The sequence below is a fragment of the Engystomops pustulosus genome, chromosome 9, assembly GCF_040894005.1.
Source record: "Engystomops pustulosus chromosome 9, aEngPut4.maternal, whole genome shotgun sequence".
Lineage (NCBI taxonomy): Eukaryota > Metazoa > Chordata > Amphibia > Anura > Leptodactylidae > Engystomops > Engystomops pustulosus.
Window position 1 is genome coordinate 27,054,248 of NC_092419.1, and position 23,657 is coordinate 27,077,904.

Sequence of the window (23,657 nt, forward strand, 5' to 3'; positions counted from 1 at the left end):
ATACTACAGGATAATCAGTGTTTTTTTTTTAGGTAATTTTGTGAATGGAGGGGGGGCCGGGGGGGGGGGGGTCCACAAACCTGTGATAGTGATGGGTTTACAATGATGTCCTTCTATATTCTGGAAGATTCAGAAATGGATCTATGAATGCTGAGCGCCTATGACTAGCAAGGAGTCAAGGGGGCGGAGAAGAGTCATGCTAGAAAGTCTCATAATCCAGGTACATCATGAAGGTACGTCATTAGGATGATGATTTCAACTCCGGAGGATTCGTCCTAGTGTGACTCGTCTCTGCCCCCTTGACTCCTTACAGGTCTTATGAAGAGAGTATTTAAAGTTCTTATGATACTATCACATTCCTGGTAACATCCCAAATTCTCATGCATGGTCAGCGTGTAATACCACATTCGTTCTGCTATTGGCAGGCTGATTTGCATATGCCTAAAAGTTGATTATTTCTGGATGGCTGCATATTTATCAGCTCCCATTAAAGGCTAATGGAATTTCTGGGATTGAGGAAGATCACAAAGTCATAGCTACTTTCTTCCTGACACTTGCTCCACACTTGGGTGTCTAAGTTCATGGCACAGGACCATTGGGTGCAGGACTCTCTGTTGTGTTGCCCTGTAGAGAGGAGAACTGGACTTGTGTCGTGCCATGATTTCTGAGGATTTGTTGTATTTAAAAAAAAAACAAAAAACACCTCAGCAGTTGTGTAATTAGGAGTCAGTAACCGTCCAGGGGCCTTGTGATGGCCACAAACAGGAAGCGGAGGATCACGAGATCTAGAAATCGCATACATACAGTATAGGGGTAAGATAGTCCACAGGTCAAAATCTTTTGTTTATTGTCCTTGGAGAGATGCGTGATCATACCTGTGTGTGTGTGTTGAAGTAGCGGCAGGACTGTGATAAATGGATGTTTATTCCAGGGTTGTGCACATTGTATCCTCACGCTGCTGTGCTTTGCACTGAACTGCACCTCCTCCCCTATCCGCTAAGCAGTAGCAGGCTTCTAGTTGGATACTACAGCATTTACTTACAGCAGAGGGTAGAAGCATTGGGAGCTGTGTTCCTCTTACCTCTCTGGATTGAACTGCTCCAAGTGCACAGTCCTGCTGCTACTAATAGCACACCCAAAGGTCTGATTACACTGATAAATGTACACGCTGATGTGCATGATAATATAAAGCTCGGGGTATACCCTATGCTCGTCCTAAACTAAGAGAGATACCACATTAGTTTTCATTAGTCTGACAGTGATCCTAAGGGATTAGAGGAGATAAGCAGATATCAGATGCACAATCTCGCTTATCACTAGAGGATCAAAGCAGCTGAAATCCACCAGTCACATCACTTGGTTCCCCAAGCCTTCATAGTTTTTGTTTTTCCTTCCCTATAGATGGTGTTTTATACCTGTGGACCGAATGAAGCCATGGTGGTATCCGGTAAGATCCATGATATTCCTGTACGGTGCGGTGTGAGCCTGTGTCGTGTATGACTCTGTCATGTGTGGGACTGTATGATGCTGATGTGTATGGGGCTGTATGACACGATGTTGTGCATATGGGGCTGTATGAGATGATGTTGTGCGTGTGGGGAGGTATGAGATGATGTTGTGCGTGTGGGGAGGTATGAGGTGATGTTGTGTATGAGGCTGATGCGTGTGGGGCTGTATGAGGTGATGTTGTGTATGAGGCTGATGCGTGTGGGGCTGTATGAGGTGATGTTGTGTATGAGGCTGATGCGTGTGGGGCTGTATGAGTTGATGTTGTGTATGAGGCTGATGCGTGTGGGGCTGTATGAGGTGATGTTGTGTATGAGGCTGATGCGTGTGGGGCTGTATGAGGTGATGTTGTGTATGAGGCTGATGCGTGTGGGGCTGTCTGACGTGATGTTGTGTGTGGGGCTGTCTGACGTGATGTTGTGTATGACGCTGATGCGTGTGGGGCTGTCTGACGTGATGTTGTGTATGACGCTGATGCGTGTGGGGCTGTATGAGATGCTGATGCTTGTGGGGCTGTCTGACTTGATGTTGTGTATGAGGCTGATGCGTGTGGGGTGGTATGAGACCATGTCATGTATGATGCAGGCATGTGTCAGTCGCTCTGTTGTGTGATCCAGTCCATGACACTGTTGTGTATTGCAGGCTTCTGCCGCAGCCCTCCGGTAATGATAGCCGGTGGACGCGTTTTCGTCCTTCCCTGTGTGCAGCAGATTCAGAGGTAAGTTGCAGCGGCCTACCTTCCTGTAATAGTGAGCCCATGTATGTGACTCTGTGTTTGTCTGCAGGATCTCTCTGAATACACTGACGCTGAATGTGAAGAGCGAGAAGGTGTATACACGACATGGAGTCCCCATCTCGGTGACCGGTATCGCTCAGGTGAGGAGCGGCTGCCATGTACATGCTAGCCCATACAGTCACAGGGGGTTGTAAGGTTCTTACTTTTCTGTGCATCATCCCTGCAGGTGAAGATCCAGGGGCAGAATAAGGAAATGTTGGCAGCTGCAGCCCAGATGTTCCTGGGTAAAACTGAGAATGAGGTGGCACATATTGCCCTGGAAACCCTGGAGGGTCACCAGCGCGCCATCATGGCTCACATGACTGTGGAGGTAGGTGGTTATATGTGACAGTTCTGATAACAACACCTCTGTTTATAGAGAGCTTGACTTGCATGAACGTGTACCTCTTGTCAACTTTAGGTCCAGAATTCTGATGCTGAGTAATTTTTCAGTATATTTTTACAGGGATCAGTGTCTAATTTGCTAATACAAAAGTTAAAATCTCCTGCATGGACAGGATCCTGCACCTTTTTTATTGACCTCCCTATAATTCAGATAAGTGATCAATATCTGATCCCGTTGGAAGCCGGACATAAATGTGTAGTAAAAATCCTCAGTCAGAAAATAGAAAACGAGGATAAGTTTCATTTAATTGATTGCTGATTTAATTTTTTTTTTAACTATATTCTTGTAATTTTATCAGGAAATCTACAAGGACCGGCAGAAGTTTTCTGAGCAGGTTTTCAAAGTGGCCTCTTCTGACCTGGTGAACATGGGGATCAGTGTTGTGAGCTATACCCTGAAAGACATTCATGATGATCAGGTAAGTAAGGGGTTCAGACCTCAAAGAAGGGGGTAGGGAAGGCGAGATGACAATTGGGAAAGGTTGATGGATGAAGACCTAATGTATGAACCTTCCGTCCCGGTCTCCTTTTAGGATTACCTGAACTCTCTTGGTAAAGCCAGGACCGCTCAGGTGCAGAAGGACGCAAGAATCGGTGAAGCAGTGGCCAAAAGAGATGCTGGGATAAAAGTAAGGAGGCAGAGGGCCAAATTCTCAGCTATAGCTATAATTTATCTACTTCTGGATACCTGAATCCTCCACTAGGGGGAGCTTTTTACATAGTTTCATAGTTCAATAGCTAAATGAAGACCCAGTATGCAGCAAAATCTTATAGGAGTTGGAGAGTCACTTCTGGACACTTCTTGTTGGTGAACTGGTTATTGACCATAAGTGCAACCTCCATATTTCAGGAAGCGGAGGCTCAACAGGCAAAGGTCTCTGCTCAGTACATCAACGAAATTGAGATGGCAAAAGCCCAGCGAGATTTTGAGCTGAAGAAAGCCACCTATGACCTGGAGGTGAACAGCAGGAAGGCTGAGAGTGACCTGGCCTATCAGCTACAGGTACAAACATCCCCATATCCCTCTCATCCAGTACACAGAGACAGACGGATAATCTGCCGCTTGTTTCACTACAGGTAGCCAAAACCAAGCAGAAGATCGAGGAGCAGAAGGTCCAGGTGCAGGTGGTGGAGAGAGCTCAGCAAATCCAGCTGCAAGATCAAGAAATCAGCCGTAAGGAGAAGGAATTGGAGGCCAGGATTAAGAAGCCGGCGGATGCTGAGCGCTACCGTCTGGAGAAACTGGCTGAGGCCGAGAGGTGGGTAATGGGGACCGTAAACCAGTGACTGATGTAGCATCTTATTATCCCACCACGTGACACCTGTCTCACCTATTCTCGTCTTCAGAATGAAGCTCATCACTGAAGCTGAGGCAGAAGCTGAGTCCATCAGGGTTAGTGTCCAACATCTGAACCTGAAATCCTAAGGTTATAACGTAAGCCCTGAATTTTTATACTGTTTTCCTCTACCCTTCACTACAGATAAAAGGGGAGGCTCAGGCGTATGCAGTCGAAGTCAGAGCTCGAGCTGATGCCGAGCAAATGGCCAAGAAGGCTGAGGCCTTCCAGGAGTATCAGGAGGCCGCCATCGTGGACATGCTGCTGGAGAAGCTGCCTGAGGTAAGTGGTCTGTGGCCTATCCTATGGGTTATACATCATTGGTGGGGTCAACCCCTAATTTGTGACATGGCTCCTGGTTCTAAACTATTATCCTTATGTTATAACACATTTTTTATCTCCAGGTCGTAGAGGAGATCAGTAAGCCTTTAACCCAGGTGAAGAAGATTAAAATGGTGTCCAGTGGTGGAAGTGAGGTCGGAGCCTCCAAGATCACAGGAGAAGTCCTGGAAATACTCAACCGCCTTCCCGACACGGTGGAGAAGCTAACGGGCATTAACATCAGCCAGGTCAGTACACAGCAGGCATATGACTTGTAACAAGACATGGAAAATAGCCACCAGACGTGACGCTACACATTGGCCGTGTCTGATACTGCATCTGATCTTCATCAATATGAATACTGCACTACCAGGCACAACCTGTGGTCTAGAGTGGCGCTGTTTCTTGGGGGGGAAAAGTCCATTTTCCCTTTTGAAATTGATCCATCTTAGAGGGAAGCATGATTTATGATGATGTATGCCTCTCCAGGACTAGATCATTCTTGTAAGATGTTGACGCATCCTGGAGAAAAGCAGCAGCAGCTTATGAGATGATTGACCCCTGAGACCATACAGAGGTCCAGATCTCCCTAGCTCAGACCTGTATGTGCAGGAACCCTCTGGGCAGTGGAAGGTCATACATCTCCCTGCAGTGATGGATCTTCTGTAATGTAGACGTTCGCCATTGACATCAGTTTTTATTGTGCCATTCTTACGGGAAGAACCTTCATCCGGACGGAAAACCACTCATCTCAGTGTGACCATGGCCTGCAGCTCTGTGAGTGGTCCTTACGTCTTCTCTATATTGGCTGCTCTCCCATAATCCCTTCTAACCCGCTCCAGTGTGCCTACTCTTGACCCAGTTTCCTTCCATTGACAGGATTGTGCTACTCCCAAAAATGCACGTCTTGGTTTAAATCTGCTGAGGGGTCCACCTGCTAAGTGGAAGAGGGTTACACCTATTTATGTAGCCTATCTTCGCATGTCACATAACATATTAGTAGGGGATTGGGCTGGTATCACTTTGTATAAGGCCCAAACCTCTGACTTAGGTGCAAAAGGAGTCTTTGCCAAAACAAAAGCTGAACTTGGGGTAAAGAAGACTCTCCTGCACAATTTGTTTTTGGGTACAAGTCCATTTACAACTGTCCTGAATATCCTTTGGGAGTAGTACAATCTGATGATGTAAGCCGCTTGGTTATGTCCCCTCACTGCCATCATCGCAGCATGTGCCTGGAAGACGACCCGATCTTGCATGTTTGAAGAGACCACTGTGCAATGCACCAAAGGCAGAACCTTGAAGTGGTGGTCCTGTTTGCGATGTCTCTTGTTAATCTGCAGCAAAAATAGGCAATGAAAAAAATTAGGTGCCAATGTCATTGCCAAAGCCTGATACCGGCTGCAGCGGTGACCGGGCCGAACTAGAACATCACTGCTGGGGAAAGGTGAGCGCACTACTAAAGTTTTATTGTCCCCTCGCTGCTGCTTCATCTTAAAAAAACATGGCAACCCACTCTATACACAATGCAGGCTGCAGCAAGGTGGTGAAACCTATCACTACTACATGGAGCTGCTCTATTCCTCGTCAAGGAGCAGATAATTTCAGTGGTTTTCGTTATCCTTGAGGTTCCTCTCTCTAATCCTCTCGGTAGGAATACTAAATGTATAACACTTCCGTGCCTGCCTTCAATTCTTCTATGTATCAACACAAAATTTATATTATATATACCTTTAGCCTATGTCCTCCTATTCACGGTCTTGTTCCTGGCTGCAGCAGGATGTGTGGCTTAACATAAATAATTTAAAGGGATCATATCGGGAGGGTAAATGCTGCTTCAACTTCCAGGTTCTGACAGCAGGTACCGTGTCCACCCACCGTTCCTTTCTAGGTTTAGTGTTCCTATCTCTCTACGATTGACAACAGGCCGGACCCCACCTCACACTTGTTCTTCCTCTTGCAGAGTGTAAAGAGGAGGCCCGGACGCATGTCCTAACCGCAGGAGCTGGATGCGGCTGCCCCTTCTCTTCATGGTGCCTCTGAGATTTCTCACTACATGTATTACGGCCGCATCTCATCTGATGTTCTCCACATGTCGGGATGAAGATCTACATCCATGTTTCTTGTTACTTTGTATCAGGGATGATTGTCCTCTCATTGTTACCTTGTTGTTTGCGTTGATGCTCTTTTTATGTTCTAGTAGAATTTTATTTTAATACCACAAAACCTAAATTTTCCTATAAATATATATATACACCAGACGTCACTATACGCCATTATACTATGCAAAATGGTCACTTACCAAATCCACAATAGCCACGGACCGGGTTTTCAGTGCCAGTCACAGTTTTATGTTGGATACCAGTTGTTCAGCCATCTCTCCAGCAGGGGGCAGTGCACCCGGATATGTCTGGGCTTAGTCGGCCTCGCCAAAGCTCTGAAAGGAAAACTGAATATTTTAAGTGACCTACTTGCATATCTAATCTCCATCTACTACAACTATAGTCCCCAAATATTATCCCAAACTGATATATATCCCAGTATTGATGCCACTACCAATACCCTGCCTGTCCTAGACCCCATGTATGATGTCCCTGACCCTGCCTGAGCTATGTGGGTGAGCTTGTGCCACTCTCTGGATTATGTATGAAGGATGTTTTTACCTATGATATTATATCATGTTTTAGGTTCTACATTGTCCACGTACAGATGTGAATCCATAACTGTGAAGTTTGTGCCTGTAGATGATAAATGCCTTATATCAACTTTTATTGTGATGACGGATGAATAAACATTGTATCTTACACTTTCTTATGTGTTGTGTCGTATTGGACAGAACCTATAGGGGGCGCAGACCTAGACTGGGGCAGATCATTAGTGTATGGTGTGTTTGAGACCATTACCCAATACTTATACAGCTCTGAATATAGAATATACTGCCCTCAACACAGTCCATGTAACCTACAGGGGGGCAGGCAGGGGATTCCTGGAGCTAAAAACAATTCATTTATGCAATTTAAGTGTCCAGTATTAAAGGGGTTGTCCAGGATCTTAGGAGAGGCCACTGATTGGAGGCCAGTGGTAGTTATTACCTAGGGACAATGCTAATCTAATGAGAATACAGAGCTATAAGCAGGGCAGTGCCCAACAGGCTCCAGTTGAAGGTGTTGTCTGCATGTAAAAAAAAACATGTCTGCTTTCTTCCAAAAACAGCACCACACCTGACCATGGTTTGTCCCGGTATTGCAACTCAGGTGCATAGAGATGAGTTGCAATCCCAGCACAAAGGGGTGACGCTGTTTTTGGAAGACATGTTTTCAAACCTCCGAATAACCTCGGAGCTATCCTGAGGGTGCGTTCACACGTGGTATATTGTTTGTGCCAGAAAGCATGCGTACACCTCCAGCAGAGAAGAAAAACAAGTTGCCACAAAGTAACATTTGAAAACGCATGCAACCAAAACGCCACGTGTGAGCATGTCCTCAAGAATTCTTAGGGTGTGGTTTTGATGCGTTTATGCATGTTTACCATGCGTTTGGCTGGTTTGAATCTGTTTTTATCGATTTCTCGAAGTTTAAGCAGCTGTGAACATTTTCACAGCTGCTTACACTTCCAGAAATGAAGAAAAATCTATTCAAAACAGCTAAATGCATGCGATTTCAAAACGCATCCTTAAGTAATTCTATAGGCAGAAGAAACACATGGAGATGAAGATATAGGGGGAAGAGGTAGAAGCCCCGCCCCTCCGGCACTGCTGGATACATTAAGAGGTTTGGGCCTCCCTATGTATCTAGCGGGAAGGGGGGCTGTGTCGCGTCACCTTTTTTATGCGTTTTTGACGCGTTCCACTGGCTTCAGCCTTGATCAGATGCTGAGGGGGCCGTACGCGTGTCCAAGACGTGAAGCTTTTGCATCCTGGGAAATGACTTGTACGGTGCAGTGAGATTTCCGCTCATTCATTATGATGATATGGAAGTGTAAATCAATATCTGTAAGATGGATGTAATGCGGATGTTATTGTGTAGTTTGGGCCTGCAGTCATTGTAACTCCTCCCACTAGCGGGCTGCTGATCTCCATTGCTGTGACCTCTTAGTGATGGTGATGAGGTCATGAGACGCTGCCCCCCCCCCTATATACTGTACATCTCAACGCCCCATGAAATCTGCCTCCATGTGCTGCGTCATAGAAGCCGAGCAGCCATTTTTTTTTTTTAACCCTTCCCGTTCCCTTAAAGGGAATCTGTAGCCTAATTTTTAATGATAAAAGAATGGGGCTGGACGCCTCTGGCGGTGGTTTATCTCCCTTGAGAACAGAAGGGTCTGGTATATTGATGGCAGACACTTCCTCTATTTCCTGACATCTGCCACCGGCGGAGGGTTAGGACTATCCTCAGGCTAAGCCATCAATATCTGATAGATGGGAGGGTGACACCCAGCCCCTGCAGTGCTCATCTGTTCAGGAGCTGAAGCGAGCTCCATGATCTGTGTAGTGGTCATGGAGTGCAATTACACGATTGACTCTGGGGTCAACAATAAGCAGGCAACACCCAGACACCCAAATAACCCATCTAGGCTGCAACCCTGCCATTAGGAACTAAACCCCCGACTGTGAGCAATAGGATCTCAGACCTCCCCCATTATGATGCTAGATGCTTGCCGTATTAATATTTCTATTTTGGAAGACCCCTTTAAGCTCACCACAAAATAAATCGCAGCAGCACAAAGTGTGCATCAATGTATCAGCACACAATGTACAGGATATACTTTCTATTACGCCCCTGGGGAGGTGCCCCCACCCCCTCCTTGGTATATACAGGATATAGGAGCTCATCATCCTGGTTACATCAGTAGGGCTCCTGGGGGACGCCAGCTGTTCCTCCATCTACATCACAATATGCAGGTTTCCATTAAGACTTCATTTGCCTCATGAATACTTAACCTGCAGGATTTCTCCATGAGTCCAGCACTTATCGATGGCTCCTGCCCCCCCAGCCTATTGTCTGCATGTCCTGCACTGCGGAGAGCATTCAGCATGGTCATTGTGGCCATCGCTGTGGAGTGGGGGGGCTCCTGGGCTTCCTGTTGTCATGTTAACTAGTTGTTGCCTATCACTGAATATCAATACAAAGCAAAGGCAGGAATGTAAGATCCACATGAATGCCCAGAGCACTGCCCCCACCGCATCTCCCCATAGTGCAGCCTGGTGCCAGCTCCTTCCTAGGTAGGTAAGAAGGGCACACATGATTCATCAGATCAAGTTATGGTCATAATTTGCACAATGATGGCATTTTCGGGAGTGGTCAGGGGTCAGCATGGGAGCTCTGACCCCTCTGTGACTACACCCCCCCATACACAGCGAGCTGCCCTGTCCTATGTGTCCTGGCACCTTTCTATCATAGCCAGCAGTGGTCTGGGGTCAGCATGGGCGCTCTGACCCCTCTGTGACTACACCCCCCATACACAGCGAGCTGCCGTGTCCTGTGTCCTGACACCTTTCTATCATAGCCAGCAGTGGTCAGGGGTCAGCATGGGAGCTCTGACCCCTCTGTGACTACACCCCCCCCATACACTGCGAGCTGCCCTGTCCTATGTGTCCTGACACCTTTCTATCATAGCCAGCAGTGGTCGGGGGTCAGCATGGGCGCTCTGACCCCTCTGTGACTACACCCCCCATACACAGCGCGCTGCCATGTCCTGTGTCCTGACACCTTTCTATCATAGCCAGCAGTGGTCAGGGGTCAGCATGGGCGCTCTGACCCCTCTGACTACACCCCCCATATACAGCGAGCTGCCATGTCCTGTGTATCCTGACACCTTTCTATCATAGCCAGCAATGGTCAGGGGTCAGCATGGGGGCTCTGACCCCTGTGTGACTACACCTCCCATACACAGGGAGCTGCCATGTCCTGTGTCCTAACACCTTTCTATCATAGCCAGCAGTGGTCAGGGGTCAGCATGGGGGCTCTGACCCCTCTGTGACTACACCCCCCATACACAGCGAGCTGCCGTGTCCTGACACCTTTCTATCATAGCCAGCAGTGGTCAGGGGTCAGCATGGGCGCTCTGACCCCTCTGTGACTACACCCCCCATACACAGGGAGCTGCCATGTCCTGTGTGTCCTGACACCTTTCTATCATAGCCAGCAGTGGTCAGTATGGGCGCTCTGACCCCTCTGTGACTACACCCCCCATACACAGGGAGCTGCCATGTCCTGTGTGTCCTGACTCCTTTCTATCATAGCCAGCAGAGGGTCAGGGGTCAGCATGGGCGCTCTGACCCCTCTGTGACTACACCCCCCATACACAGGGAGCTGCCATGTCCTGTGTGTCCTGACTCCTTTCTATCATAGCCAGCAGTGGTCAGTATGGAAGCTCTGACCCCTCTGTGACTACATCCCCCAAACACAGCGAGCTGCCATGTCCTGTGTGTCCTGACTCCTTTCTATCATAGCCAGCAGTGGTCAGTATGGAAGCTCTGACCCCTCTGTGACTACATCCCCCATACACAGCAAGCTACCATGTCCTGACACCTTTCTATCATAGCCAGCAGTGGTCAGCATGGGCGCTCTGCCCGCTCTGTGACTACACCCCCCATACACAGCGAGCTGCCATGCCCTGACACCTTTCTATCATAGCCAGCAGAGGTCAGCATGGGTGCTTTGGCCCCTTTGTAACTACACCCCCATACACAGCGAGCTGCCATGTCTTGTGTCCTGACACCTTTCTATCACAGCCAGAAAAGACTCCAACAGTATATAATTTGCTGGATCACTTTCCATCTGACGATCACTGACATGCCAGGCGCCATGGAGTCACGTGTTGGCCCTTACATTATTACAGCGCCCCACACTTCTTGTCCATGACACAATGGCCGCCTTTGTTCACTCCAGTTCTGCTTTGCAGGTCACTTTTCATTGACGTCTATGAGAAGTGTTCACTTTTACAACCCTGGTGCTGCATTCACATCAAGATGCAAAGTAGCACATTGGCACTGGGTGGCACCGGCTACACGTAACGCCTGGCACAGGGATCAGCCCGTTACCTTTACACATATACAAGAACTGTATGACGTCGCTACATGGCGGCACTGGGGACATTGATGGCGGTCTTCTCCTGTGATATCAACTAGCCACAGGGGTTGACACAGGTGCCTATGCATTGGGGGCGGCATGGATGGAGAGTGCCACGCCAGGCGCTGGTAAAGCTGAACTACATCTGCTGTGTGATCTGCAGCGCTGCATTAATGAGCGGTTACAATGCGCACTACAAGCACCAGCATGCACACCATGACCTGCAGTGTATATTAACTCATTGTTTCCTGATGCCTTTTCCTGTGGGTGTGACTGTGTGCAGCTGTACACATCATATGCTGCCTCCCTGCTCCTCAACCTGCACCAGGACTACAAGTTCCATCATGGCTGACAGCAGATACTGGGACTTGAAGTCCCCCGGTTTCTGTATATCAGGCCCTGTACAGCGCCCCCTACATGTCACAGGCCGGGGCACTGCACTGCCTCACACCCCGGGCGGATCTCACACTCACAGCTGCTATTAGCACCGATTTACAGTCCACCACGTGTCCGCTGAGGGCAGGGCGTTGGCTGCTCCCTGACTACATTTCCCGTCAGCACTCTCTTCTTTACCCCGCCCACATCAGTAAGACTGACTTTAGATGCAGCCCCCGTCATGGTACAGCCAATCACCTCTGTCTGCGGCAGCGACATTGAGTGATCAGGTGACCTCCAGTTGGCCAATGATGTCGAGTAGAGTTCTGGGAGGGGTGTGATATGCAGAGTAGGGCCCTTTTAGGGAAGGGAGGATGTATGTAATGTAGAAAAGAAGCAATTGGTTTATTTTATTTTATTTTAGAAATCTGGATAATAGGTATGAGAGGATGTAGATAGATAGATAGATAGATAGATAGATAGGAGATAGATAGATAGATAGATAGATAGATAGATAGATATGAGAGAGAGATAGGAGATAGATAGATAGATAGATAGATAGACAGATAGATAGACATGAGATAGATGATAGATAGATAGATAGATAGATAGATAGATAGATAGATAGATATGAGATAGATGATAGATAGATGGATAGATAGATAGAGAGATAGAGAGATAGGAGATAGATAGATAGATAGATAGATAGATAGATAGATAGATAGATAGATAGATATGAGATAGATATATAGATAGATATGAGATAGATGATAGATATATAGATAGATATGAGATAGATAGATAGATAGATAGATAGATAGATAGATAGATAGATGATAGATACTGAAGAAAGTCCAGAGCAGCACAGCAAAAATGTGGGTACACAGCCATTGATCACCTGGCTTTGATATCAGTAGTAAATCCAATGAAGAAGTAGCGCTCCGAGGGGTGAGGGTGCTTCTTCATAGATAGAGATAGTAGATAGAAAAATAGATATGAGATAGAACAACCGATGGATGGCTAGCTTCGAGATAGATATGAGTAGATATATGTTATCTATCTATCTAAATACAAAGCAGTCAGCACTCCATATAGTGTATGAAAAAACAAGTGGATTTATTCCAAACACATTGCATCACATAAATCAACTTGTAAATTCACTTTTTTTTATCTATCTATCTATCTATCTATCTATCTATCTATCTATCTATCTATCTATCTATCTATCTTTCTTTCTTTCTTTTTTCTTTCTTTCTATCTATCTCATATCTATCTATCTATGAGAGGTGATAAAAAGAGATTGATATAATAGAGAGAAATAGGGCAATAGAGGATAGATATAGTTAGATAAACGATAGAAAGTAAAAAAAAATCAAATGTATGAGTGTTCAGTTCCTTACAATTAGCTGAAACATTTGGAGTTAATAAAGTGTCCCACAATATTTAGACTTTTGCTTGTTCTTTTACAGAAACATGGGGGCAGATTTAACAAGCTGTCTAAAAGTAAGAATATTCTTAGTCTCCCATGGCAACCAATCACAGATCACCTTTAAAATATTCATGAGCACTGGTAAAATGAAAGCTGAGCTGTAATTGGTTGCCATGGGCAAGTAAGAATATTCTAACTTTTAGACAGCTTGTTAAATCTGCCCCATGGTGTTAAAGCCCTATCACGTGTCTGGTATATATTTAGAGGCTGCGGCCATATAAAACCAGTGAGCGGCCGCACTACCGGACATTTCTCTGTCAGTTCCTGCTTGGCGTAGAATTGTGCTATAGTCTATAGCTAGAGCCATACACCCTGAACCCGCCGTCTCCGCCACAGGTCACAGCCCCCACCGGGCACAGAGTAAGGGGGAAAATATTCACAATTCCTGGCCGTGTTCCATGAATTGTTACTGATTCACGGCTTGTATGCCAGAAGACTGACACACACTCTGATAAATCCTCCTGTCTGCTTTCTCATTTGAAGGGGGTGACACAAGGGCTTACAGTCTATGAGGATGAGGGGGTGACACTAGAGATTACAAGGGGTTACAGTCTATGGGGATGAAGGGGTGACACAAGAGCTTACAGTGTATGAGGATGAGGGGGGGTGACACAAGAGCTTACAGTCTATGAGGATGAGGGGGTGACACAAGAGCTTACAGTCTATGAGGATGAGGGGGTGACACAAGAGCTTACAGTCTATGAGGAAGAGGGGTGACACAAGAGCTTACAGTCTATAAGGATGAGGGGGTGACACGAACGCTTACAGTCTATAAGGATGAGGGGGTGACACAAGAGCTTACAGTCTATGAGGATGAGAGTGTGGCACAAGAGCTTACAGTCTATGAGGATGAGGGGGTGACACAAGAGCTTACAGTCTATGAGGATGAGGGGGTGACACAAGAGCTTACAGTCTATGAGGAAGAGGGGTAACACAAGAGCTTACAGTCTATGAGGATGAGAAGGTGACACAAGAGCTTACAGTCTATGAGGATGAGGGAGTGACACAAGAGCTTACAGTCTATGAGGATGAGTGGGTGACACAAGAGCTTACAGTCTATGAGGATGAGGTGGTGACACAAGAGCTTACAGTCTATGAGGATGAGGAGGTGACACAAGAGCTTACAGTCTATGAGGATGAGGGGGTGACACAAGAGCTTACAGTCTATGAGGATGAGGGGGTGACACAAGAGCTTACAGTCTATGAGGATGAGGGGGTGACACAAGAGCTTACAGTCTATGAGGATGAGGGAGTGACACAAGAGCTTACAGTCTATGAGGATGAGGGGGTGACACAAGAGCTTACAGTCTATGAGGATGAGGGGGTGACACAAGAGCTTACAGTCTATGAGGATGAGGGGGTGACACAAGAGCTTACAGTCTATGAGGATGAGGGGGGACACAAGAGCTTACAGTCTATGAGGATGAGGGGGTGACACTAGAGATTACAAGGGGTTACAGTCTATGGGGATGAGGGGGTGACACAAGAGCTTACAGTGTATGAGGATGAGGGGGGGGTGACACAAGAGCTTACAGTCTATGAGGATGAGGGGGTGACACAAGAGCTTACAGTCTATGAGGAAGAGGGGTGACACAAGAGCTTACAGTCTATAAGGATGAGGGGGTGACACGAACGCTTACAGTCTATAAGGATGAGGGGGTGACACAAGAGCTTACAGTCTATGAGGATGAGAGTGTGGCACAAGAGCTTACAGTCTATGAGGATGAGGGGGTGACACAAGAGCTTACAGTCTATGAGGAAGAGGGGTAACACAAGAGCTTACAGTCTATGAGGATGAGGAGGTGACACAAGAGCTTACAGTCTATGAGGATGAGGGAGTGACACAAGAGCTTACAGTCTATGAGGATGAGTGGGTGACACAAGAGCTTACAGTCTATGAGGATGAGGTGGTGACACAAGAGCTTACAGTCTATGAGGATGAGGGGGTGACACAAGAGCTTACAGTCTATGAGGATGAGGGAGTGACACAAGAGCTTACAGTCTATGAGGATGAGGGGGTGACACAAGAGCTTACAGTCTATGAGGATGAGGGAGTGACACAAGAGCTTACAGTCTATGAGGATGAGGGGTGACACAAGAGCTTACAGTCTATGAGGATGAGTGGGTGACACAAGAGCTTACAGTCTATGAGGATGAGGTGGTAACACAAGAGCTTACAGTCTATGAGGATGAGGGGGTGACACAAGAGCTTACAGTCTATGAGGATGAGGGAGTGACACAAGAGGTATATAACACTGTATATATCTGTTTGGTATCAGTTTATAGATGGCATATTCCTAAGTGGTATTTATACATTGTATGTCGCTTTATGTTGAGATATTCTGATTCTGAATCTGCAACAGGGGCTTCTGGTGTTTCTTCTTACAAGTGTGACCCCCCACATAGAAAGATTAGTGTTTGATCGGAATATCAATCTGATTATCCATGATGATACAGAAATGTGATTTGCTGCCTCCCATATAGTATGGTGTGTTCTGACCCAAGAGTAACAATCTACATACTGTATATAAATATATATGACATACATTGTATCATCTGTCAGCCTGGGGATAGTGAGCAGGTACAGGCTGAGGATACACTTGTACCAGCACTCACTGCTAGGAGGGGCTTTTTGATCATCACCATTGCCGGAGCGATCCTTATCATTACCCATCTGTAATCACCAGATTATAAACCGCACCATTATATCACCTGTAACATGTCATCAGAATCAAACTGTCACATTTACATCAATCATAGAAGATGCTGATCTACAAACAATTATTTCCCTCTATCTATCATCATATCTATCTATCTCCTATCTATCTATCTATCTATCTATCTATCTGTATCCTATCTATCTATTATCCATCTCACTATAATTTAGTTATCGCTCTATATCTATCTATTGATCTCCTCTATCTCTTAGCTATTCATTCTTCTCAAACCTATATTATATATATGTATCTCTTTTCTATCAATCTCCTAACTCTAGCTAGCTTAATTTCTATCTATCTCATGCCTATCTGTCATCTATTTATCTCATGTATTGTTCTGACATCAATTTTATATCTATTTCATCATCTATCTGTCTTTCTATCTCTTACCTATGACATATATATCTCATATGTATCTGTGCCTCATCTCCCATCTACCTATAACTCTGTGTTAACAGTCTATACCTCCCCTTGATTTTTGTATATGCACAGATCAAGTGGATTTTGGATAATTATAGAGCAATAATCCAATTCTTCTCCTGTGAAATGTATAATAGAGATTTCTCCAGTAGACAGCAGTGGGCAGAGGTGACACCCGCAGCCTCCCTAGTGGTCCCCCTGCCAGGCTCCACCCCACCCCTGTGTAGGACCCTCCCCCGGCCCCGCCCCGCTCCTCTAGTCCCCGGCGCCTGCCTTGCTCCTCTCGCCATTGTCTCAGACGTTCCATTCTAGAACGTCGCTGCCTCCAAGGTTCCAACTCGTCTCAGCCGAAAATCAACAACCATGAGGGAGATCGTGCACATCCAGGCCGGCCAGTGCGGCAACCAGATCGGTGCTAAGGTACGACCACATCCCTAGCCCTTCACCAGCCGCAGATCTGCTACAATCTAACGGATCACATCGTGTGTGCGCCCACTGCCCACTCTATACCGGGGTGGTAGATAAGGAGGACTGTGCAGGTGGCTCTAGTCATAGTGGGGGGATTATAATAGCTAAAATGATACATTGCATCACATGTGTGATTCCAATTACAAAAAATTATTTATAAATATTTTAGAAAATTCTAGAAAAAAAAATTGTGGGTGTGGGGGGCAGAAGGGGGGGGAGTGGGATTCTGGGCAGGGGCTTGAAATGGCGGTAACTGAGGTCCTCCCTGTAGTTGTAATGGCACAATCAGGTCTGTAGGGTGACATTCTTACAGGCTGCACCCAACCCAACACTACAACAGCTGCTGCCATTACTAGTTTTATTTCTTTAGTACAATATTTTACAAAAAGGATGTAAAATGTCAATATTTAGTCTATTTTTTTTTAACTATTAAGAGATTCCTCTTGACATAATTCCTACTGTTAAACAAATGAATCTGTATTTTTTTGTATTCCTTATATATATTTTAATGGGAGGGGTTAGTGTATGGGAAAGGTGTAGAAAATGACATCTTTTGTGAATGTTTTAAAAATAAATATAAAATAAAAATATAATCTAGTATATAGTATGCAAAAAAATTACGCTGAGGTTAAATTGTGTATGTTGACCTTTTACCATATATATATGAATATATATATACTGTATATATATATATATATTTTTTTTTTTGTCCATGTGATGAATGTATTTATTTATTTAGAATTGTGATTAGTATCTTTGTTATATTGTTGTATGAGATTCTGTATTGTAATGTGTGATATTCTCAGATGCACTGGGCAGATGCTTGTGCTGCTCCCATCTCTCGCCTCTGACCCCAGATTTAAGACGGATTGATGATCTTTCCGAATCCTTGTCTCATTCTTGCCTAGAGGATCAGTGTTGCATGGCGCCAACTCTCCCCTGCCCCCTCCTCCCTCCTCTGCTTCTCCACTCTTTGTTCTCTCACTGCCTATAGAATGGGGAGGGAGTTTTCTTAAAATGGCATTTGTGAGTTCCCTAAAAATCCCTAAAACCCCCACTGGGAGAGATACGATCCATTTCCCAGAAGCGGTTTCGCCCATTATCATCAATATTTAGCCCAATTCTCAGTGGAAAGAAGAAAGGTCTTGTGACGTAGTCAGTATCTGCAGTGCAGCAGAGCTGGGCAGTAATGCTATTACTGGGGGGATTAGGGGAAGGGTGTGTATCTGGTGGCCATCTGCAGGATCAGCATCGGGCGCTTACAATATATTACAGCAAATATTATTACATTTTAATACACTACTGTAATATGTGCAAAGAAATAACCGATTATCACAAAAAAAAAAAAAAATTCACTAATAATGAGCGATGTGCTCGTACACTCTTCTATGTCCACACATTTTTCATTCCACGTCTCATTCAGTTACAGGGGCTATAAATAAGACGGGGACCTCCCTATTATAACGGGCTGGCAACATGGCTGATGATGGCTCAGATAGCGGATGTGCGTTGTGCATTCATTGTAGGTTGTTGGCTGATGACAGCCTGGTACAGCTGCAGTGCCACACCCTGGGGTGGAAGACTCCTTCTCCCTCCCACATCGTAGACATCTGTGCACACATCGTATCCATCCTATCATATATTACACATTGTATCCATCCTATCATATATTACACATTGTATCCATCCTATCATATATTACACATTGTATCCATCCTATCATATATTACACATTGTATCTATCTTATCATATATTACACATTGTATCCATCCTATCATATATTACACATTGTATCCATCCTATCATATATTACACATTGTATCTATCTTATCATATATTACACATTGTATCCATCCTATCATATATTACACATTGTATCCTGTATATAAAATATACAGATTGCAGAATTCTTTTATGTTGCTTCATATCTTACAGAATGTTCTGGAATTAGAAAAAGAGATAGAAGGAAATATTTTAGATAGATATATAAATATGCACTAGGTAGATGATAGGATATAGATATATATGAGATCGATAAATAGATATATAGATGATAGGATATAGATATTAGATGCATTTTAAAATGCTAAATGGTGTATATGAGATACTTTGATACAAGGTTAATACATTAAGGGGGATATATATATATAAAGAGATAGACATTTCATAGATAGCTAGCTAGATAGATTGATAATAGATGTAGAAATATTTGAAATATGTAGATAGATAACAGGATTCAGAATGATATGAAATAGAGAGATGAATAGATAGCAGGATGTAGAAATAGATGATTAGAGATATATAGATACAATATAAGATAGATGGCTAGAAAGATATGAAATAAATATAAAGCCAGATTGTACATTAAAGTATGAATAGATTTAGAGATCTGCAATTGATAGAAGAATATTCGCTGAGCTAATATTGGAGATTGCTTTTTTTTTTTTTTAGTGGATATAGTATAGATAGATATTACATGGATTGATAATATATCTAGATCCTTGAGCTTGGGTAGTCTTATTGTAGTGCACAGGAATTGATATTGATACATTGACCATTGTGGAATAAGAGAATATTTCATGATTGTTCCATGAGTAATACAGATAGTCAAGTCATGCAGTCATTGTCCCCATTCTCCGTCCATGACATAATTTGGGTAAATAGCCACGTCCCGTCCCCCACTCCTCTATTCGGCCATTTGTAAGGCTGTATTGTTCTCTAGTTTCCTCTGTCTTGTGAAGAAATGGGGGAGGGGAGCAGGTCATACTGTGCAGTGCAAGTGAAGAGGCAAGGCGAGAACGAAAGAGAGGGGTGGGGGGTCGGTCCTCCTTGCAGAGAACGGAAACTATTGTAAGCTCATGCAGGCACAAGCCTTCTCCAGAGAACCATGTGATATATGGCTGCCTGGAGCCTCCATAAATTCTCACATCTTATGAGCCTGATGTTGAGACTTTGATTAAAAACTTGTGAACTTAATTTGCATCTTTATCAAAAGAATAATGAAGTGTTCAGCAAACAGAAAAGGGGATGTGGTTGTTACTTCCTGTTGTCTGCTGCCACAAGATCTAAGGTTGCATCTGTAGTCAGACACTACCTCGATCCTAATGATGTTTATTTCTTGTTGTCTTCTAGTTTTGGGAGGTGATTAGCGACGAGCATGGAATCGACCCAACAGGGACATATCATGGAGACAGCGATCTGCAGTTGGACAGGATCAGCGTCTACTACAACGAGGCAACAGGTACTACAATGCTACATCCATGGGTGCCCCTTAAGACATAGCCTACAAACAGGTCTTATATTTTTCGGACTGTGCCTCTTCAAAATACACAATAGAATTCGGTAATCCAGCACTGGATATAAACACTGATCTCAAATCTAATAAGATAATTTAGGGTGTCCTTCTTATGCTATATGGAGTATCACTCCTTACAGTTGTGATGATCCACCTTGCATGACCAAAGAATGTAAGATAACCGTTGATTTGGTGTATTTTTAACCATATTCTTGCTTTATCCACAGGTGGCAAATATGTCCCCAGAGCCATCCTTGTCGATCTGGAGCCAGGAACAATGGACTCTGTCCGATCCGGGCCCTTCGGACAGATATTCAGGCCCGACAACTTTGTTTTCGGTAAGCTGTTTTACATAGAGGTGTTTTGATGACCACTCATATAGTAAATTGCACTAGAAATTATTAGATGTAGAGGAAACCAAACATAATTGGTGTCTTATACTTGCCATAATCAATCTTCTGCACCAGAATATGTTGGATGCTCAAATGGTCTTTACAAATGTTGACTTGACGTTTCTTTTCCTTCCCCAGGACAAAGTGGTGCTGGCAACAACTGGGCTAAGGGCCACTACACAGAAGGAGCTGAGCTGGTAGACTCTGTGTTAGATGTAGTGAGGAAGGAGGCTGAGAGCTGCGACTGTCTTCAAGGCTTCCAACTCACACATTCCTTGGGTGGTGGTACTGGTTCTGGTATGGGCACCCTCCTCATTAGCAAAATCCGGGAGGAGTATCCTGACCGTATCATGAACACCTTCAGTGTGGTGCCATCCCCCAAGGTGTCTGACACAGTTGTGGAACCATACAATGCCACACTCTCTGTGCATCAACTGGTTGAGAACACAGATGAGACCTACTGTATAGACAACGAGGCCCTCTACGACATCTGCTTCCGCACTCTTAAGTTGACCACCCCAACCTACGGGGATCTCAATCACTTGGTCAGCGCCACCATGAGTGGAGTAACCACCTGCCTGCGTTTCCCAGGTCAACTCAACGCTGATCTCCGTAAACTGGCGGTCAACATGGTTCCCTTCCCACGTCTCCACTTCTTCATGCCAGGGTTTGCCCCACTCACCAGCCGAGGCAGCCAGCAGTACCGTGCACTGACCGTGCCAGAGCTCACACAGCAGGTGTTTGATGCCAAGAACATGATGGCTGCTTGCGATCCGCGACACGGAAGATACCTAACAGTGGCAGCCGTTTTCCGAGGCCGCATGTCCATGAAGGAAGTAGATGAGCAGATGCTCAATGTCCAGAACAAGAACAGCAGTTACTTCGTAGAATGGATCCCCAACAACGTTAAGACCGCTGTGTGCGACATCCCACCACGCGGCCTTAAGATGGCGGTCACCTTCATCGGCAACAGCACCGCCATCCAGGAGCTGTTCAAACGTATCTCAGAGCAGTTCACCGCCATGTTCCGTCGCAAGGCTTTCCTCCACTGGTACACAGGAGAGGGCATGGACGAAATGGAGTTCACAGAAGCAGAAAGCAACATGAACGACCTTGTCTCCGAATACCAACAATACCAAGATGCTACAGCAGAAGAAGAGGAGGATTTCAATGAAGAAGCTGAAGAGGAGGCTTAAATTATCTCCACCACCTACACCAACACTACCCCTCCCTTCTTCCTCATCTTTCCTCCTCCTTCATTCTCAGGCTGAGAAAAAAAAAAGTCCTCACTGAAGTTTAGCATTTGTTTCCCTTCATCTTTTTCCATTTTTCAGTGTTTTACTCTTCTGCTCCTCTATCCCTTCTTTATATTTGTTGCTTTCAGTCATGTTGATGGTCAAAGGGCAGACCTTTACCGTAAGCGGATTATGTTGGGAATTCCCGGAAGTAGACTTCGTAGGCAGGTCTTCTCGAGCAGGGACAGAGATGTATTCAGAGCTGTTTGCTCACATACGCGGCAGTGTAGAGGAGTGTGGTCCACACACATCCCATATTGCCATAGTTTATCAATCTGTGGTATACAGACTCCCTGTCTTCATTAAGGAATACATTAGGCACATGGGGCTTCTAGGCCAAGGGTCACTTTAACTAAGGTTAGTTGACTAGGAACAACAAGGCCTCCATCTCCATGTACTCCTCTGCTCTAGGCTCTCGAATAGATTGGCACACACTTGAAAGGTCTTAGAAGGCTCCTTGCAGTACAGGTAGAACTTAATCACTATCTTAAGTTCCATTGAACATGTCTGACAGCTTCCACAAAATTCTCAACCTTTCTGTGGCCGAGTGCTGGTCTCTTCAGCCACAAATGGGTTTTGTGACGCCTCCAGGCTTCTAGAAGAGTGTGAAAGCCTCCTGGCATTGAGATGCTCTTCTAGCTCCCATTTCAATGGTGATTAATTTTGATCGTTAACTAGCGTTTTCCTCTCCTACTCGTTTCCTTAACTTATTACTGTGATACTAAGTGGTCACTGCCATTTCTCTAGACGGGCGGCAGTCGTAAGTATGGCGCCATCTTGTCCAATCCTGTATAAGTTTTCAGAAATGAAGGCTTCTTACTTTCCTCTTTAACTGGGATCTAAGGCTAACAAACGCACTAACTGCCCTTCGTGTTGAACAGTATTGAATAATTTGGAAGGATTCGGCCCTGCTTATAACCTCTCCGGCTGACCTCTCCCATCCTGGTTGGCCAGGTTACTGACACCCCCGTGCGGTTAACAAGGAAACGAGTGAACAAATTACTCGCTTGCTAGCACAGAGAAGGAATTGTGGGGAAGAAGTTTTTTCAAAGTGAAAAGTGGATGTTTCATTTGATTTCCTGTAACTTTTATCTTTGTTCTTCTCGTCATTCTTGTCTTATCTTTCTTCGATCCCCATGCCATTATTATTTTTTATTTTACTGTTGCTTTTTCATATTGAAAAGATGACAAGCCTGTGACAGAAAAAAAGAATAAAACCTTTTTTTTTAAGTTTTGTCTGTTGTGCTGAGAGGTCGTTATTTACCCGTTAAAAGGGGGTGGCTTAAAGGGTAAGGGGCGGGGCTTCTCACAGGTAAAGGAGAATGGTAACAATCAGAGTGACCGAAATGATCCCAGATGAAGAATACTAATTGTATTTATAGAGCATCATTGTGTAGTATATTCAATATGTCATTACAACCTATTAATAAATAAATTTAAAGGTTATCTGAAAATATTGGCCTTACAATAAATGAATATATAATTATATAATGACATTTTAAAGTTTAGTGATACACAGTACATTTAGGATCCTACACTGTAATATGATTGGTTAGCAACCACCGTTAATCAAATGAGATGTATCATAGATGAGATGTAGTTGACTATGGCTGCAAATCAAATTACACCTTACTAGTAAGCGGCTCTTGAAGCAACAATTTGATTGAATGAACCACAATAATTGTCCTAATTATCGTCCTCCAGTTAAGACATGATGAGGCAGATTTATCAAGCTGTCTAAAAGCCAGAATGTTCTTAGTTGCACATGGAAACTAATCACAGCTCCCCTTTAAA

The 23,657-nt window shown here is 44.8% G+C and overlaps 2 protein-coding genes across 3 annotated transcripts in view; both read left to right on the forward strand.

Annotated features, from left to right (window-relative positions):
- Nucleotides 1–7,151, forward strand: part of FLOT1 (flotillin 1) — a 10,410-nt gene extending 3,259 nt beyond the window's left edge. Inside the window, exons 2-14 of one of the 2 annotated variants that reach the window (XM_072125938.1) lie at nucleotides 1,402–1,447; nucleotides 2,149–2,224; nucleotides 2,292–2,382; nucleotides 2,469–2,612; nucleotides 2,986–3,105; nucleotides 3,220–3,315; nucleotides 3,537–3,689; nucleotides 3,764–3,945; nucleotides 4,034–4,079; nucleotides 4,168–4,305; nucleotides 4,428–4,592; nucleotides 5,066–5,121; nucleotides 6,305–7,151. In XM_072125938.1, the coding sequence (XP_071982039.1) occupies nucleotides 1,402–1,447; nucleotides 2,149–2,224; nucleotides 2,292–2,382; nucleotides 2,469–2,612; nucleotides 2,986–3,105; nucleotides 3,220–3,315; nucleotides 3,537–3,689; nucleotides 3,764–3,945; nucleotides 4,034–4,079; nucleotides 4,168–4,305; nucleotides 4,428–4,592; nucleotides 5,066–5,104 (1,296 nt within the window). In that variant the 3' untranslated portion in view covers nucleotides 5,105–5,121; nucleotides 6,305–7,151. The remainder of the gene's footprint in view (nucleotides 1–1,401; nucleotides 1,448–2,148; nucleotides 2,225–2,291; nucleotides 2,383–2,468; nucleotides 2,613–2,985; nucleotides 3,106–3,219; nucleotides 3,316–3,536; nucleotides 3,690–3,763; nucleotides 3,946–4,033; nucleotides 4,080–4,167; nucleotides 4,306–4,427; nucleotides 4,593–5,065; nucleotides 5,122–6,304) is intronic. The other variant, XM_072125939.1, reaches the window with a different exon arrangement.
- Nucleotides 7,152–16,672: 9,521 nt separating this feature from the next.
- Nucleotides 16,673–23,097, forward strand: TUBB (tubulin beta class I). Its single transcript, XM_072124810.1, has 4 exons — nucleotides 16,673–16,832; nucleotides 20,014–20,122; nucleotides 20,404–20,514; nucleotides 20,707–23,097. The coding sequence occupies exons 1-4, from the start codon at nucleotides 16,776–16,778 to the stop codon at nucleotides 21,762–21,764; spliced, it is 1,335 nt and encodes a 444-aa protein (XP_071980911.1). The 5' UTR covers nucleotides 16,673–16,775; the 3' UTR covers nucleotides 21,765–23,097.
- The last annotated feature ends 560 nt before the right edge of the window (nucleotides 23,098–23,657 follow it).